Here is a 13,988-nt window from a genome sequence, read left to right as displayed (position 1 = left end):
GAATGTGTGTAGTATAAGGCTAGGATATCCCTTGCTGTGGAGGATGGTACTTTAAGTAATGCTTTAAAGGATATGGGTTACTGCTGACCCTGTCTGCAAAGGATGATACACACAGAACATGTATGCATATATACAGACCAGGGCTGTCCCTGTCTGCTAAGAGGTGATACAGTACAAACAGGCTGAGGCTGCCTATGTCTGCTGAGGAATGATACAGTATATGTATGTATATATACAGACTAGGGCTGCCTCTGTCTGCTGAGGGCTGATACAGTACATGTATGTATATATCCAGACTAGGCCTGCCTCTGTCTGCTGAGGGAGGATACAGTACAAACAGGCTGAGGCTGCCTCAGTCTGCTGAGGGATGATACAGTACAAACAGGCTCAGGCTGCCTATGTCTCCCTGAGGGATGATACAGTATATGTATGTATAGGTAGGCTAGGGGTGTCTGTCTGCTGAAGGATGATACAGTACATGCATTAAAAATACAGACTAGGGCTGCCTCTGTCTGCATCTGTCTGCTGAGGGATGATACAGTACAAACAGGCTGAGGCTGCCTCAGTCTGCTGAGGGATGATACAGTACATGTATGTACATGTATATAAACAGACTAGGACTGCCTCTGTCTGCATGAGGGATGATACAGTACATTTATGTATAGGTAGGCTAGGGTTGTCTGTCTGCTGAAGGATGATACAGTACATGCATTACAAATACAGACTAGGGCTGCCTCTGTCTGCATCTGTCTGCTGAGGGATGATACAGTACAAACAGGCTGAGGCTGCCTCTGTCTGCTGAGGGATGATACAGTAAAAACAGGCTGAGGCTGCCTATGTCTCCCTGAGGGATGATACAGTACATGTATGTACATGTATATAAACAGACTAGGACTGCCTCTCTCTGCATGAGGGATGATACAGTACATTTATGTATAGGTAGGCTAGGGTTGTCTGTCTGCCGAAGGATGATACAGTACATGCATTACAAATACAGACAAAGGCTGCCTCTGTCTGCTGACGGATGATACAGTACATGCATTACAAATACAGACTAGGGCTGCCTCTGTCTGCTGACGGATGATACAGTACATGCATTACAAATACAGACTAGGGCTGCCTCTGTCTGCATCTGTCTGCTGAGGGATGATACAGTACATGTATAATTATATGCAGGCTAGGGTTGCCCCTGTCTGCTGAGGGATGATACTGTGATACATGGACCTTGACCCATTCAGTGCTTTACACTTATAATATAACCAGCCTGGTTGTCCACTCACAACTTTTTATTACATGATTATTTTTATACACATTCTCATAGAAATAAAACAGGGTAGGGATAGATAATGCTGAAAGATTGTTGATACTCCTTTTTAACACTCCACTTACTTATTGATCCATAACGATTGATAATGAACAGAGTATAAACGAAAACTGTCAGAGGATAAATGTGTTCTTTGATTTAAGGGCAAGGTTGATTGAAGAAGCTAAGTTGGTGCAGATTAACGATTCTGTTTAATGTACATATATCTAATGCAATACATTTAGGCATTCTACTTGCAATTATCTGTTGATATTGTTTGACTGTTAACAGGAACGGACAAGTGTTGCATTGTTTAACTGATCTCATAAGTCTTTCAGCTGAAAAATACCGTTTTTGTGTACAATTTATTGTTTTTGTATAGGATGATTTATAGCAATGATGTACTGATTGAAAAGTGGTAAAAAAGTAATGGAAAATTAAAGGTAAACTTTCAACATAATTTTCAAGAAATCCATTTCACTTGTTGTTGAGCATTCATGATACCTATTGAAATATTATTTCATAGATCATGATCCAGTCTAATATTTAATACTCTGTAGGTTGAAAATATAAACATTAAGGAAAATTCTGTCGGTAGATGCAAACATCTTAAAGAAATTCTTCAAAAATAAATTACAAAGTTGCAATAAATTTCTTTTTGCTAATCTTAATCCTGTTTTCATTAATTCAAGTTCTAGTCAATTGACATTTTTCATGACCTTTTTAAATTTTCAAACCAACAGCTCCTTCATAATTATGTGAAAGATTTTTTCTGGCATTTTGTTGCCAATTTTTGTATGGCATCTTGCTGGAGCCAAACTTCCTAATAATTGTATTTGTGAAAGATACTAGTTAATGGTGCTACTTTTAATTTGGTACTAGATAACAAACACTTGTGCATAGACCATTAATGGAAAGATCCTGACCTAAGGATTTTAATTCCTATCGTGGTTTGATCTGGGAATATGGGGGTTACTTTCTGTATTTTGAGTCCGATGTGTAGGGTGTATTGAACAGTTCATATCTGAGCTAGGGTTGGGACATACAAAACACATACATAGGTATGACTGTATACCCACAGTAACATGAACATGCTAACAACTCGCAATGACAGGGATACACTTATAATACAAGATGCAAGAACAAAGTCTCATGCACAGATACATGCCATATATGTTGTCATTATTGTGTGTGATAATTCAATAAAACATCAAATGAAGATAATGGTGTTAAATTATTTTTTATTTGCCTACCTGAGATGAAATACCGTTACGAGGTTATATGGTGGTGTTTCGTCCTCCATCATCGTCTGTCGTCCATCAACATTTGCTTTAGAGAAGATCTCCCAATGCCCTGAACGGATTTCTGCCATTCAGGATCAAAAGTTTTACAAACGTAATGGTTAACTATTGTTTGGACTGAAGGGCAATGTGACCGTGCTAAAATTGGTTGACTGCTTTAAATGCATATATTACCAATATCCTGGGCAGGTCTTAAGCTTTTTTGGAGAGGAATAAATATAAGCTCTAAGCTTGTCTTCCAGTCTTTTTGAAATAACATGTTATAACCATGCATGCTTATTGAATAAAATACTGTTTAAAGTAAATTTTGGTACACAAATAGCATTCTATGCCCAAGGGAAACAAAAAGTGAAATATATCGTCTGATCCTGTTAGTGTCTGATAGCTGGTAAGTTCGGCTGATTCGCTTAATGCCACATCTCTCTATATACCAAGCAGGTTTCGACCAGATAGTGCTAACACGCTTAGCTATTGTAAATCAAAGTTCTATGATTAATGTGGCTTACAAACTTGTACATATCGGATAAGCTGTATATTAGTCCACTTCTAGTGCGAGATTAATACCAGGTGAGCGATTCAGGCCCATTGGGCCTCTTGTTCTTTTACAGCAAGTCACAACTGATTATATCTCTTTCCACAATTATTTTTTAAAGCTTACCTTAGATGAGATGAAAGTGATGTTATATGGTGGGTTTTCACTCTCCGTCTGTCGTCCATCAACATTTGCTTTAGAGAGAATCTCTCAATGCTCGGAACGGATTTCAACCAAATCTTGCGGTAGCTGCTTTTGCCATTCAGGATCAGTGTTTAGATAGTTTTACAAAACTCCAAGTACCAGTTTGTAAGCCACATGAATTATAGAACTTGGATTCCCAATAGCTAAGCATACTATCACTATCCTATTGTATCAAACCTTTTTGCAAACAAACTTATTTGTTCCGTGATGTATAAACGCTATACGTTTCCTAATCAGCTGGTGTAGAATCGAATGCGCATTTGGCTGTTCGAGGAACACAACTGCAACATGTCCTTGGCTGGACTTGGCTTCCCTGATCAGTTGGCTGAGAATCCTGGTATGCTCACCACAACCAGACTCCTCAGTAATCTTGATCATATCTTATATACTATGAAAAAGCATCCCACTTACACCTGGAGCTGGAACGGTTGTAGTCTTCTTCACAAGATCATGAACTTTCCACTGAGTCTTGGTAAAAGTTGAGGAATCATTGATAAATGACGCAGTATTCATCGATCTTACATTCATTGCCTTCTTAATCCCTTCGCTAGCCTTGCTAGGTTCTCTCGATACTCTCGTAAACCCATCCTTTCCACATGACATGCCATCTTTTCTGTCACGTGACTGTTTTCAGTTCTTGTTTTAGTCTCTATATGGTCTTTTGTCTTCTAATAAGTAGTCCACATAAACGATATGATATAGTATTGGTGATATGAACCAATTTTTCAGGCATGGGTTTGATTATTAAATAGCGATAATATGTATTTATTGTAGTGTTTTCTGTTTATAATAAGATGCATACGATCTTGAATTTGAAAGATATCATATTGCAATCCGTCCGGCAATCCGTCCGTTCGAAGAGTTTGTCCGGGGCATATCTTCTATACTTTTTATTTTTTTAGCAGATTTAGCATGCAAGTACATCTTGGAATAGCGGAGTGTCAAGTACAAACAATAGGTTACTGTGATTATGACTTCAACCTTTGAAAAGGTTTGTCAGGTGCATTTTAAACCTTTATCGTATTTCATCTTGAGTAACCACGTTTAGTATGCACGTACATGTATGTCTATGTTGGCGAAATGCGGAGTACAAGAAGTATGTCACTCTGATTTATATCCTGTGATACTGAGGTGTACTGCTCGGTAAATAAAGACATCAATTATCGTTTGGGGACTGGATTGCCTTACAATACTTTGCCTTGTTGTTTTTATTTGTAAGCATTTCGCCACATTGCCAGCTTCATCAGATACTTCGCAGAGGAATCATTTTTCGTATAAGCTTGCAACAAATACACAAGAAATTACGGTAAGCATACAGTCATAATTACAGAATCTGTATAATGGAATAAAATTATTGGAGGGTGACTAATTGAGAGGGTCATTTGATATTTAGCATCGTTTGAAGTACATGGGTTGATCCACTTGCTTCTAGTTATTAATTTCCGTAACACGGTTGCTGACTATGCTTTTGGATTATATCAGTCCCCGAGGTTAGCTGTAAACTTGTGGCTTGAATTTATTCTGACAGGTTTAACATTGCAAACTAGTTAAAGTATAAAATATCTTTCCGCTGTTGCTATTTTCATTTTATTGACCTGAAGATGGACGAAATGGCCATACGGTGCAGTGAAAAGTTAATTTTGTTTGCTTTCTGCTTCTACAAACAGTTTTCAAAAGGTGCTTTATTTCTTCGTGTTTTTAGTGATTATTATACAACGAACCAGCACGTAGATCAACCTATGTACTACATTGTACAATGGGCCAATACTCTATTTCTTCGAATATGCATGCTTTTAATAAAATCTCATCGGTGATGCTGCAGAAGTTGAAAATACAAATGACAGTATAGTTAAGGATGTTTAAAAGCGGTTAAATATAAAACAGGAAAAACCTGGTAAACACAATATCACCTCCTGGTCAAACATTGTCACCATACTGATTATATCAGCAAGGTGGATCTTGAAGAAGAAATCGAAAATATTGTAGCCAGTAATATATTCATCTCTTGTTTAGGGTGTTAATTGTGCCATATTTTATCAAAATAGGTTAGGTATAATTTAAAAGGAAGTAGAAAAAGTCTCAAATTAGCCAAAAACAGCCATTCATGATTCCAAATCATCGATAAAATCAGTATTACCACTTGGTTTGGGTTACGAGTAGATCCGAATAGACAAGTACTCTCAACCAGTGATAAATCTACATACGAGTCCCGAGTCCGATAGTCATACAATTTCTGGAAACCCGTTGTTTCTAGCAATACAGTTGAAAAGGACCCATTATAATAAAATGTAGATTCGTCACTGCAAAACTACTGTTGATGTTCTATTTTAGGTTTAAATTAACCTTTTTTTAAGTGCCGGATCCTTAAGCTTAACAAACGATTTATTATAATATGTTTAATAGTATGATATAATAATATTATCTACAACCTGAAACTGTTTTGTTAATACGCTCCTTTTCTTCCCTTGGTCAACTCCTATAGGAACATCTCGTGGACTACCAGGTTTGATGAGCCACCTACACGAAGGGGAATTCTTCACAAACAAACAAAATAGGAGGCTAAATCCAGATGATGAGTTAACGGTGTAATTTGAACGTGAACCGTACAAAAAGAAAGATAACTCGAGTGTAGTGGTCAAACAACCTTTCATATATAGGTATAGGAAATGTCCAAGCTTTAAATGTGAACTAACAAACACAACGAATGGCTAAAACAACACGAAAAGCGATACATCTTTTGTTTGCATACAACAAGAGAATGAATAGAGAAAACGTTTGATAGATGTAGCTTAGTCATCTTAATTTATGATAATTGTATTACAAATTTATAATATATAGTAAATACCAAATGGGTACGGAAAGTAACGTTCATTATTGTGTTATTTTTCTTGTTTGTTGCATCCAGGCCTATCTTTAGAGTTTCTATTTTATGACGGCATTATAAACGTTCAGTACTGAATTATAAAAATGATAATTAATATATACAACATCTTTTTTTTTATTGATGATTAGAATATAACATATAATACGAAGATGAGGCACACGTTGGAGTTTACATGTTGGTAATGCTGACATAACAAGAAAAACTAAGGACACATGATGAATACACAATTTAACGAAATAATTTAATCATTGGTATATTGCAGTCATGTTGGTGAACAATACTACTGATAATCTACTGCGGATGGAGACACCAAGTTGATCCCTTCTTCCATGAAAAGTATGTTTAAACACTTCAAATAAATCAATACTTAATTAATCAACTAAATAAATAATAATACTAATCAAAATTAACATTTATCGGAAACACAATTTTTCAATGACCATAACCAAGTTATTTTGAATTGACAAAGGTTCTGACACCTTGAGTTTTTGTGTTTGACAACAAGACATGGTACACAGCAGTAGGTAATACACCTGGTCTACTGTGTGTTCCTTGCCCATCATAATCACATATCACTGTTCATCAGTCTGATAGCCACTTAATTTCTCTCTCTATTCTTCTTCGACGCGCTGGCTGCTCGCCAATGCTTCTCAAGTTCTTTGCGTGATTCATAGTTTCGAAGATATCTGCTGCTGTAGTCATCCAATAATCTGTAATTTGTAAACAGATTATATTTAACTTATTCAGCAACACAAATTACAGCTGGCTATTAATCTAGTGCTACGCTGCTTTATGAACTATTGATTACACATTGTTGGCAATTTGTTATCAATGATACAACATTTAGATTGTACATTATCAGTTAATTTATTGTCTTGGTGAGACAGATGTTTCTGTAATCAGTGTCCACAACATTAAAAAAGAAAGAGAAAGTATGATTTCCAATTTATCAATATAGTCAAGCGTCGAGAAAGCTCATGATAAATCTCCAAGTTAGGAATGTCTTTATTTGGTATACAGGAAGAAACTTACTTGACTTTTGTACACTCCATTGTTAATTGCATATAAGGTTTTGGCATGTTCACAAACGTTTGATTTTCATTTAATTGCGATCCGATTGCTTATAATAACTGAATTGTTTGAGTAATTGTGCTCGTATTGTGATAGAGTAAATATGGTCTTCCGTTGGCAGTATAAATCAATGTAAATAGTCATTGTGTGTACAGACTCGTTTAAATACACTGTTCCTTCGCATTGGTTCAACTTGAATGGGTTCAACACATGGATCTGAGGCAACAGAAAGTTATTATTATTGCGTAACTTGTTGTGCTTGAGATACAATGAACTGTTGTACCGTTCAACGGTAAAACTACTCACAGGAAATGACAACGTGCAGTCATCAAAGCTCACATTGAAACCGATTGGCTTTAATATCATTCAAATGTGCATCTGGTATATAATCAGTTTGAGTTTTCCATGACAAATATTTTGACATGTTGTATATATATAGTATTGTGACATGGATATTCATTAAGTGTCATGTGAAATGTAAAGCATATCATAGATATAGTTAATTTTTCATGTTTAAATAAATAACTTAATTCAATCAATAGCTATATGATTATCACCATTTATATTATGTAAGCACACTGGGAGACAAATTGTTATCTAAAAATAAGAAGGTTTTTAAGATGTTTACTTACTCCCTTTTCGTCCTATCTAGCATGCGTTCCTCCTCCTTTTGTTCTGACAGTTGTTTCAGGATGGCATTCCTCTTTTTCTGAGAAACCCAGTCTATCTGTCCACCAAACAAATCCATTGCACTGTCTTTCCAATCCGAAATCTGTCCGTTGGTTATATCATTCTTGTCGAACAGGTAGTCGAATAGTGTTGATAACTAGAACGAGTGTGTCCCAGTCTCTGCTATGGTCCTCTGTTGCTAGCTCGTACATTTACCTGTGGTTTGTCAGAATTTAAAACACCACACAAGCCAATCAATCCAGCAGTATAGAACACGCTTTACATACATCGAGCCTCGGTCAATATAAGTAAATAATCCGTAGGAGATTATACACTAAAAGGACAATATGTGTAATATATATACAGTAGTAATCACCTAAGCATGACATAAATATCCAAACGTCTTTTGTCAATGGTCTGTGGCTTGCTTTAGTTCCTTCTCTACCTACTGTATGCACATCTAGAGTTATAAATTACACATGTCTACGTTACACAATGCCAGCTTAAGTGTTTTACAGTCCTATACAGGTATACAATTACAGGTAGATAATCCTTCACTCAAACCAACAATTCATGCCTGGATACTGTAATAACATAAATAGTAAATGAACAGTATATGCTCATACGCGATCGAAGATTATAGAAATTAAAAATTATGAATACATATTCTATAATAGATTGGATAGTGATTGTTTCAATGCCGATACTTAGATAGGTGGGTCTGCTATAAATTGTAAAAAGGAATTCTGACAGGACTTTTTATCATATACATATGTACTTGCTATACAGTAATAAGCATGGACTACGACCTAAATGTTCCACCGCAGCTGAGTCATATCGAATCGTGAACTGTGGTCCTGCCGTAATCCGTGCAAGAACCCTATGGGTTTACTTGGCAAGTGTAGGAAAGCATATCTCCAATATAAGAATTAAAACAAAACAAAATAATTTTGAAAGAAATTGAAAACAAAGTCATGATTCGTATCCTCAAATACAAGCTAATTCCACATTTCTGTAGCGATAAAGACAAGAATTGTGTAAGAAGTGTACTTTTCAGCGTTGTATGTATACTGAAAACGACTTTATTTAAAACGAATACTTATATCGCAATTCTGGTTCTAATTAAAGATTGATATTGGCACGAGTAGTTGAGTAAAATGTTTTTTTATCAATTATCTTTTTAATGAGGCAATTATTGGGAACATTTTCACAGCACTCACAAAAAATATATAATATGTATTGTAGTACATGCAAAAACTATTATGAAATTGTAAATACTGGTTGATTGTTACGTCATTGGTTCGTGTGAGAAAATTACGTCGTTTTCTCAAAAATTGATGACGTTACTCTCACAAATAAATGACGTAACAATCAATACCTGCTCTCAAGAGAAGATAACTCTGCAATACGCAAAGACGGAATTGCATATTCGAGTTAACTATTTTCCCTCAAAAATATATAATAAATTGTTCATTGGTTCGTCCCCTACGTGACTATGCATGAAATCTGTATAAGTGAAAGAATGGAGATAGGATCAGATTCGATGGGAATTGACTTCATCATTTTTATGATAGTATAACTTTCATTCCTGTTCCCGACAATAACAAAACTGTCAACTGTTGTTTTTCTGATAACATTATGTTTCTGTATTTCAATTGCTGGGAGGTGACATATTCTGGTAGCTGGTTTTGCTTTGTCGCTGCGACACTGTGAACAAACGAAGCGGAGTGGGAAAATATACTGGCATCGACTTTAGTGCTTTCTGTTTCGGTTTTTTTGGATAGATTTGACAATGTAAAACAGCGTTTTAAAATGGTTATAGTTCTAAGAAGGCAATTTAAGGTAACTGGTCTCGTTAAAATTACATGTTCTGCCAAACAGTCATTTTTTCGCGTCAACGAGACGAAAAACAAACCTCAACAGTGGATTTGTATGCCAATAAAAAGCTGGTCTGTACTACCCCGTAGCAACAAAGCGTCGTTATCATGACGATTTGTCATCGCTTTGCGGCGGAGAAAAAAACGTGGCCCGTATCAGCCACTATTCATACAGGACATACACGTCGTGTATATATATTAATCGAGAATGCTTCCCTGTAGATGACGTATTCAGCAGCGAAACATTCTTTTATTCGGTACAATTCATCATCCGCTATTGCACAAATGAATCATCACAATCTTGATGATTGATTATAGAGAATTCCTTTAATCAATCTTGGTATTTTCCATGAAAATAATTTACTTAAAGTCAGATCATGATGTATTGATTTTTTGTTTCTATTTCTTTTTCGTATATGAGAATTATATTCCCATCATTTTCAATATCCTGAAATGTTTTTGATTCACATTGCGAATTATATCTTTGCACTTTCTTGTCATTGTTAATTCATTGCTATAGAGCTTGCCTCTTATCGAGCAATGGACTGCGTGTTCATGTTTTCTATGAAAAAAATGTTTCATATACGCGGCGGCCAACATTAAATCCAGCCGATGCATTTCAGTTTCAGTTCACCAATTCTTGCTTATTTACTTATTTTGTATTTGTTTATATTTTACTTTCTCCTCTCCTACTTTATAAGTTTAACTGATAGAATTAATGAATGTTTATTTTAGTGTCATTTCAATGAAACGGCTATACACTCTTTTTGACTTGCATTGTATTGCAACTATAATTCTCGTCGTTGCAAGTCTTTATAATATTGTTTTCAGTATAATCCAGTTTCATTCAGTACCACTTTCAAGACCATCTCGGTCAATGTAATATCATAGCCAAATATCTTCAAATCCGATGTTTTACAGATTGCAGAAAATAGTTTAATGAAAACTTGGTGTCGCATACTACCCAGAATTAAGTTACCATTTTTGGTACTTTCTGGTGGTCCACACATAACAAAAGCTAATTTTCAGCATGAACAGTTTATTCAAAATGGATAATCACAGGTTTAGAAGCAATCAAGAAATACAATGCATGGTGTAAACCAGCATTTAGGATAATACATGTAAACGTGTAACAGCTTCATTGTTTTATACAAAATTATATATCTATTCACTTGCTTCTATTAAAGTAAAATTACAACAGATAGTATATATTTATATAATCACATTTTAAAAGGTATCTTACAGTGAAAACTAACACTTTCTTGATATATCACAGTCAATATGTTTTCTAAAAACTCCACATTAGCTTGTAAACAAAGTTGATAAAAATATGAAATAACATGTTAGGTAGAACGCAATGAATCTTATAAAGTTAAAAGTGAGAAAGGAAGAAATAGGTATATATAAGTGAAAGACTTCTCAAAACATTTAGATCAAAACTTCAATATAAATTTTAAACATGAGCAAACAGTCTTTGATAAAATTCAGCAGTAAACATTCAGCAACTTATGAATTAAAACCTCTGTTTATTTGTCTCATCTCTGAACCTGATGTTTCCTTCCTTGTGTTATAAACACTATTCGGACCTCTCCACGCAATACAATGAAAATGAGCACAATAGCCACGAACATATTGAATTTCATGAATTTAACCGATAAATAATAAGTTGGCTTGCATGATCCGATATTCAATAAAGAATTTTAAAAGAATTATTCTTAATATTTAACTTAAAACGAACAAAAAGTTTGACAGCTTTGTGCAGAGATGACACTACAAAGTATAATGAATAAATAGCGCTAAAAGATTATTCTTCCCACTTAAAAAATAAATACTAATACCAGATCTGTTGTGAATAAGTGAACATAACAGGGTACATTACCAGTCGCTAGAACACAAATCTACAGACAAAATAGCACATATCCTGTAACATGAAGCCATATTTGTACATATGGAGACCACACAATGCGAATAGATCAATATATTGTGGTCTGAGAGGCTAATACTGATAAACTAATAGTAATCATTCATATCACATTGTCATATTCATTGTTTTTTCTGATAGAATTGTGTTAAATTTTCAAAACGTATGTGACGATAGGCATACCCTATACATTTATTTATATAATAGTCGTAATCCTACACCATGAGCCGAGAGCCAGGAATGTAGCGGGACTCACTCCAGATGTTTGACTCGCCACAATTGACCGTTTTCCTCTTACATTGTTCACACCGTTTGTACTTATCACACTGCTCATGTACTAGGAGACTAGGACTTAGTGCATGTAAGCGCTCTTCTAACTCATTGTTCTTCTTCGCCGTGGCCGCTTTCTGCCAGTCACTCTCCAAACGCTTACGGATATGGTATCTATTACCAAATCTGGTGCCGCGATCTTCCCTTAGTCTGCAAATGAATACAGATTTGAAATAATTTTTAATATATTCTTTAGATAGTTAGAACATTCTTCATTGTAAAATTAAAGTGAATGGTGAATTGACAACGACGATAAATTGTAATATATTGGTCCTTCAGCCTAGCATGCTACTGGCTAAATATCACCACCCTATGCATTTTGGTTATTCAGTAGAAGTCGTTTAAAGTCGTAACAAAGTTGACCCCTGTGACCTTGCATATACTATTTTTAGTAAGTAAATGTCATTCATTTGAACAAACTCATCAAACCTTCATCACAGCATGTTACTGGCTCAACATTCATTAGAAGTTGTTAAAGTTTTAAACATATTTGACCCATGTGACCTTGAATATGGGTGAAGGTCATTAATTTGAACAAACTTGGTATCCTTTGTCCCTGTATGCTACTGGTCGAATATCCTCATCCATGGTCTTTTGGTTATTCAGAAGAAATTGTTTAAAAGGTGAACATATTTGACCCCCGTGACCTTGAATATAGGTAATTCATTTGAACAAACTTGGTAGCCATATATCATCAACCCAGGCCTCTTGGCTATTCAGAAGAAGTTGTTTAAAGTAAACAAGTTGACTCATTTTGGCCAGGTGAGCTAAAATGTTTTCTTGTCAAATTCTATAGTTATCTGTTAATATATACCATTAGTATTACTACATTAATTATGGAATGACTTATATGAGTAAGGTAATTTCAGTTGCCCGCCTTATTATGCATATAAAGATACGTACTCTCTCTTTGTCCGCTCCAACACGTCCTCCTCCTCTTTCTGGTCATTCAAACGTTTGAGGATGGCCTCCCTCTTCCTTTGGGCGACCAGATCCTGCTGATCACGGAACATATCGTATGCACGTGATCTCCTGGCAGCCATTTTTTCGTTGGTCATATCATTTTTACCGAATACTTCGTTGTCTGCCTCCCTAGGTGGCACTTGCAGAGGTTTAAACCGCAGCTACAAAGTAGTTAATAAGGATATATAACTCTCCTGATTATCAATATACTTAAACATAGGCAGTAAACAGCATTCTGTCTATAGTATAGTCCTATAATTCTGAACACGATTCCCTTCTTCTAAAACCAATTGAACTTGTTCAGAAGAGGCTGATCTTGTTATCCCCTTCTACGTCTAACTTTAAATTGTTCAAAAGAGGCTAATCTGGTGTTAGCCCGAGGTGTTTCAATTAGGTTAAACAATTTCTACAGTATTCTCACTATTCCCCTTCTACGATTAATTCTGCAGTCTTAGAAAATGATTAACCCTGTTAAACAATTACAGAAGGTACAGAAAATGCTAAGTATTTTATTAATTAACAACTATTTTAAATAGGCTCAGAAAAGGCTAATAGTGTTAATCCTCTTCTATAACTTATTGGGCATGTTCTGAAAAGTTTAACATTGTAAACTAATTTAAGCAGGTTTCGAAAAGGCTAAACCTGTTAATTAATCTTAGCAAGTTGGTGATACTAATATCTTTATTCTTCTTTTACAGTTATATTAGGATGTTCTGAAAAGTATAAGCTTGTAAACTACTTTTGTAGGTTCAAATAAGGCTGACGATCCCGTTGAGTTTAGCAGGTTAAGAAAAAGGACAAACCTGTTATTCCTCTTTTACAATTTATTTTAGTATGTTCAGCAAAGCCTATTCCCGTTAATTAAATTTAGCATGTGTAGAAAAAGGCAAACCCAATGAACTCATTTTAGAATGTTCAGAAAAAGGCTAGCAC

General features: G+C 35.3%; 2 protein-coding genes across 4 annotated transcripts in view; both read right to left on the bottom strand.

Annotated features, from left to right (window-relative positions):
* Nucleotides 1-6,318: 6,318 nt before the first annotated feature.
* LOC110449845 (coiled-coil domain-containing protein 81-like) lies at nucleotides 6,319-8,429 on the bottom strand. Its single transcript, XM_021496971.1, has 2 exons — nucleotides 7,928-8,429; nucleotides 6,319-6,934 (listed from the first exon to the last, which is right to left on the bottom strand). Exons 1-2 carry the CDS (start codon nucleotides 8,041-8,043, stop codon nucleotides 6,823-6,825), a joined length of 228 nt encoding a protein of 75 aa, XP_021352646.1. The 5' UTR covers nucleotides 8,044-8,429; the 3' UTR covers nucleotides 6,319-6,822.
* Nucleotides 8,430-10,863: 2,434 nt separating this feature from the next.
* The window catches only part of LOC110449815 (coiled-coil domain-containing protein 81-like), a 34,535-nt gene continuing 31,410 nt past the window's right edge, over nucleotides 10,864-13,988 (bottom strand). For 2 of the 3 annotated variants that reach the window (XM_021496913.1, XM_021496912.1), the window contains exons 14-15: nucleotides 12,996-13,216; nucleotides 11,978-12,242 (exon numbers count right to left, since the gene is read on the bottom strand). In XM_021496913.1, the coding sequence (XP_021352588.1) occupies nucleotides 11,978-12,242; nucleotides 12,996-13,216 (486 nt within the window). Of the gene's footprint in view, nucleotides 12,243-12,995; nucleotides 13,217-13,988 lie in introns of all 3 variants that reach the window. The other variant, XM_021496911.1, reaches the window with a different exon arrangement.

Source organism: Mizuhopecten yessoensis, unplaced genomic scaffold (assembly GCF_002113885.1).
Source record: "Mizuhopecten yessoensis strain PY_sf001 unplaced genomic scaffold, ASM211388v2 scaffold4823, whole genome shotgun sequence".
Taxonomy (NCBI): domain Eukaryota; kingdom Metazoa; phylum Mollusca; class Bivalvia; order Pectinida; family Pectinidae; genus Mizuhopecten; species Mizuhopecten yessoensis.
This window is presented reverse-complemented; position numbering and strand designations above follow the sequence as displayed.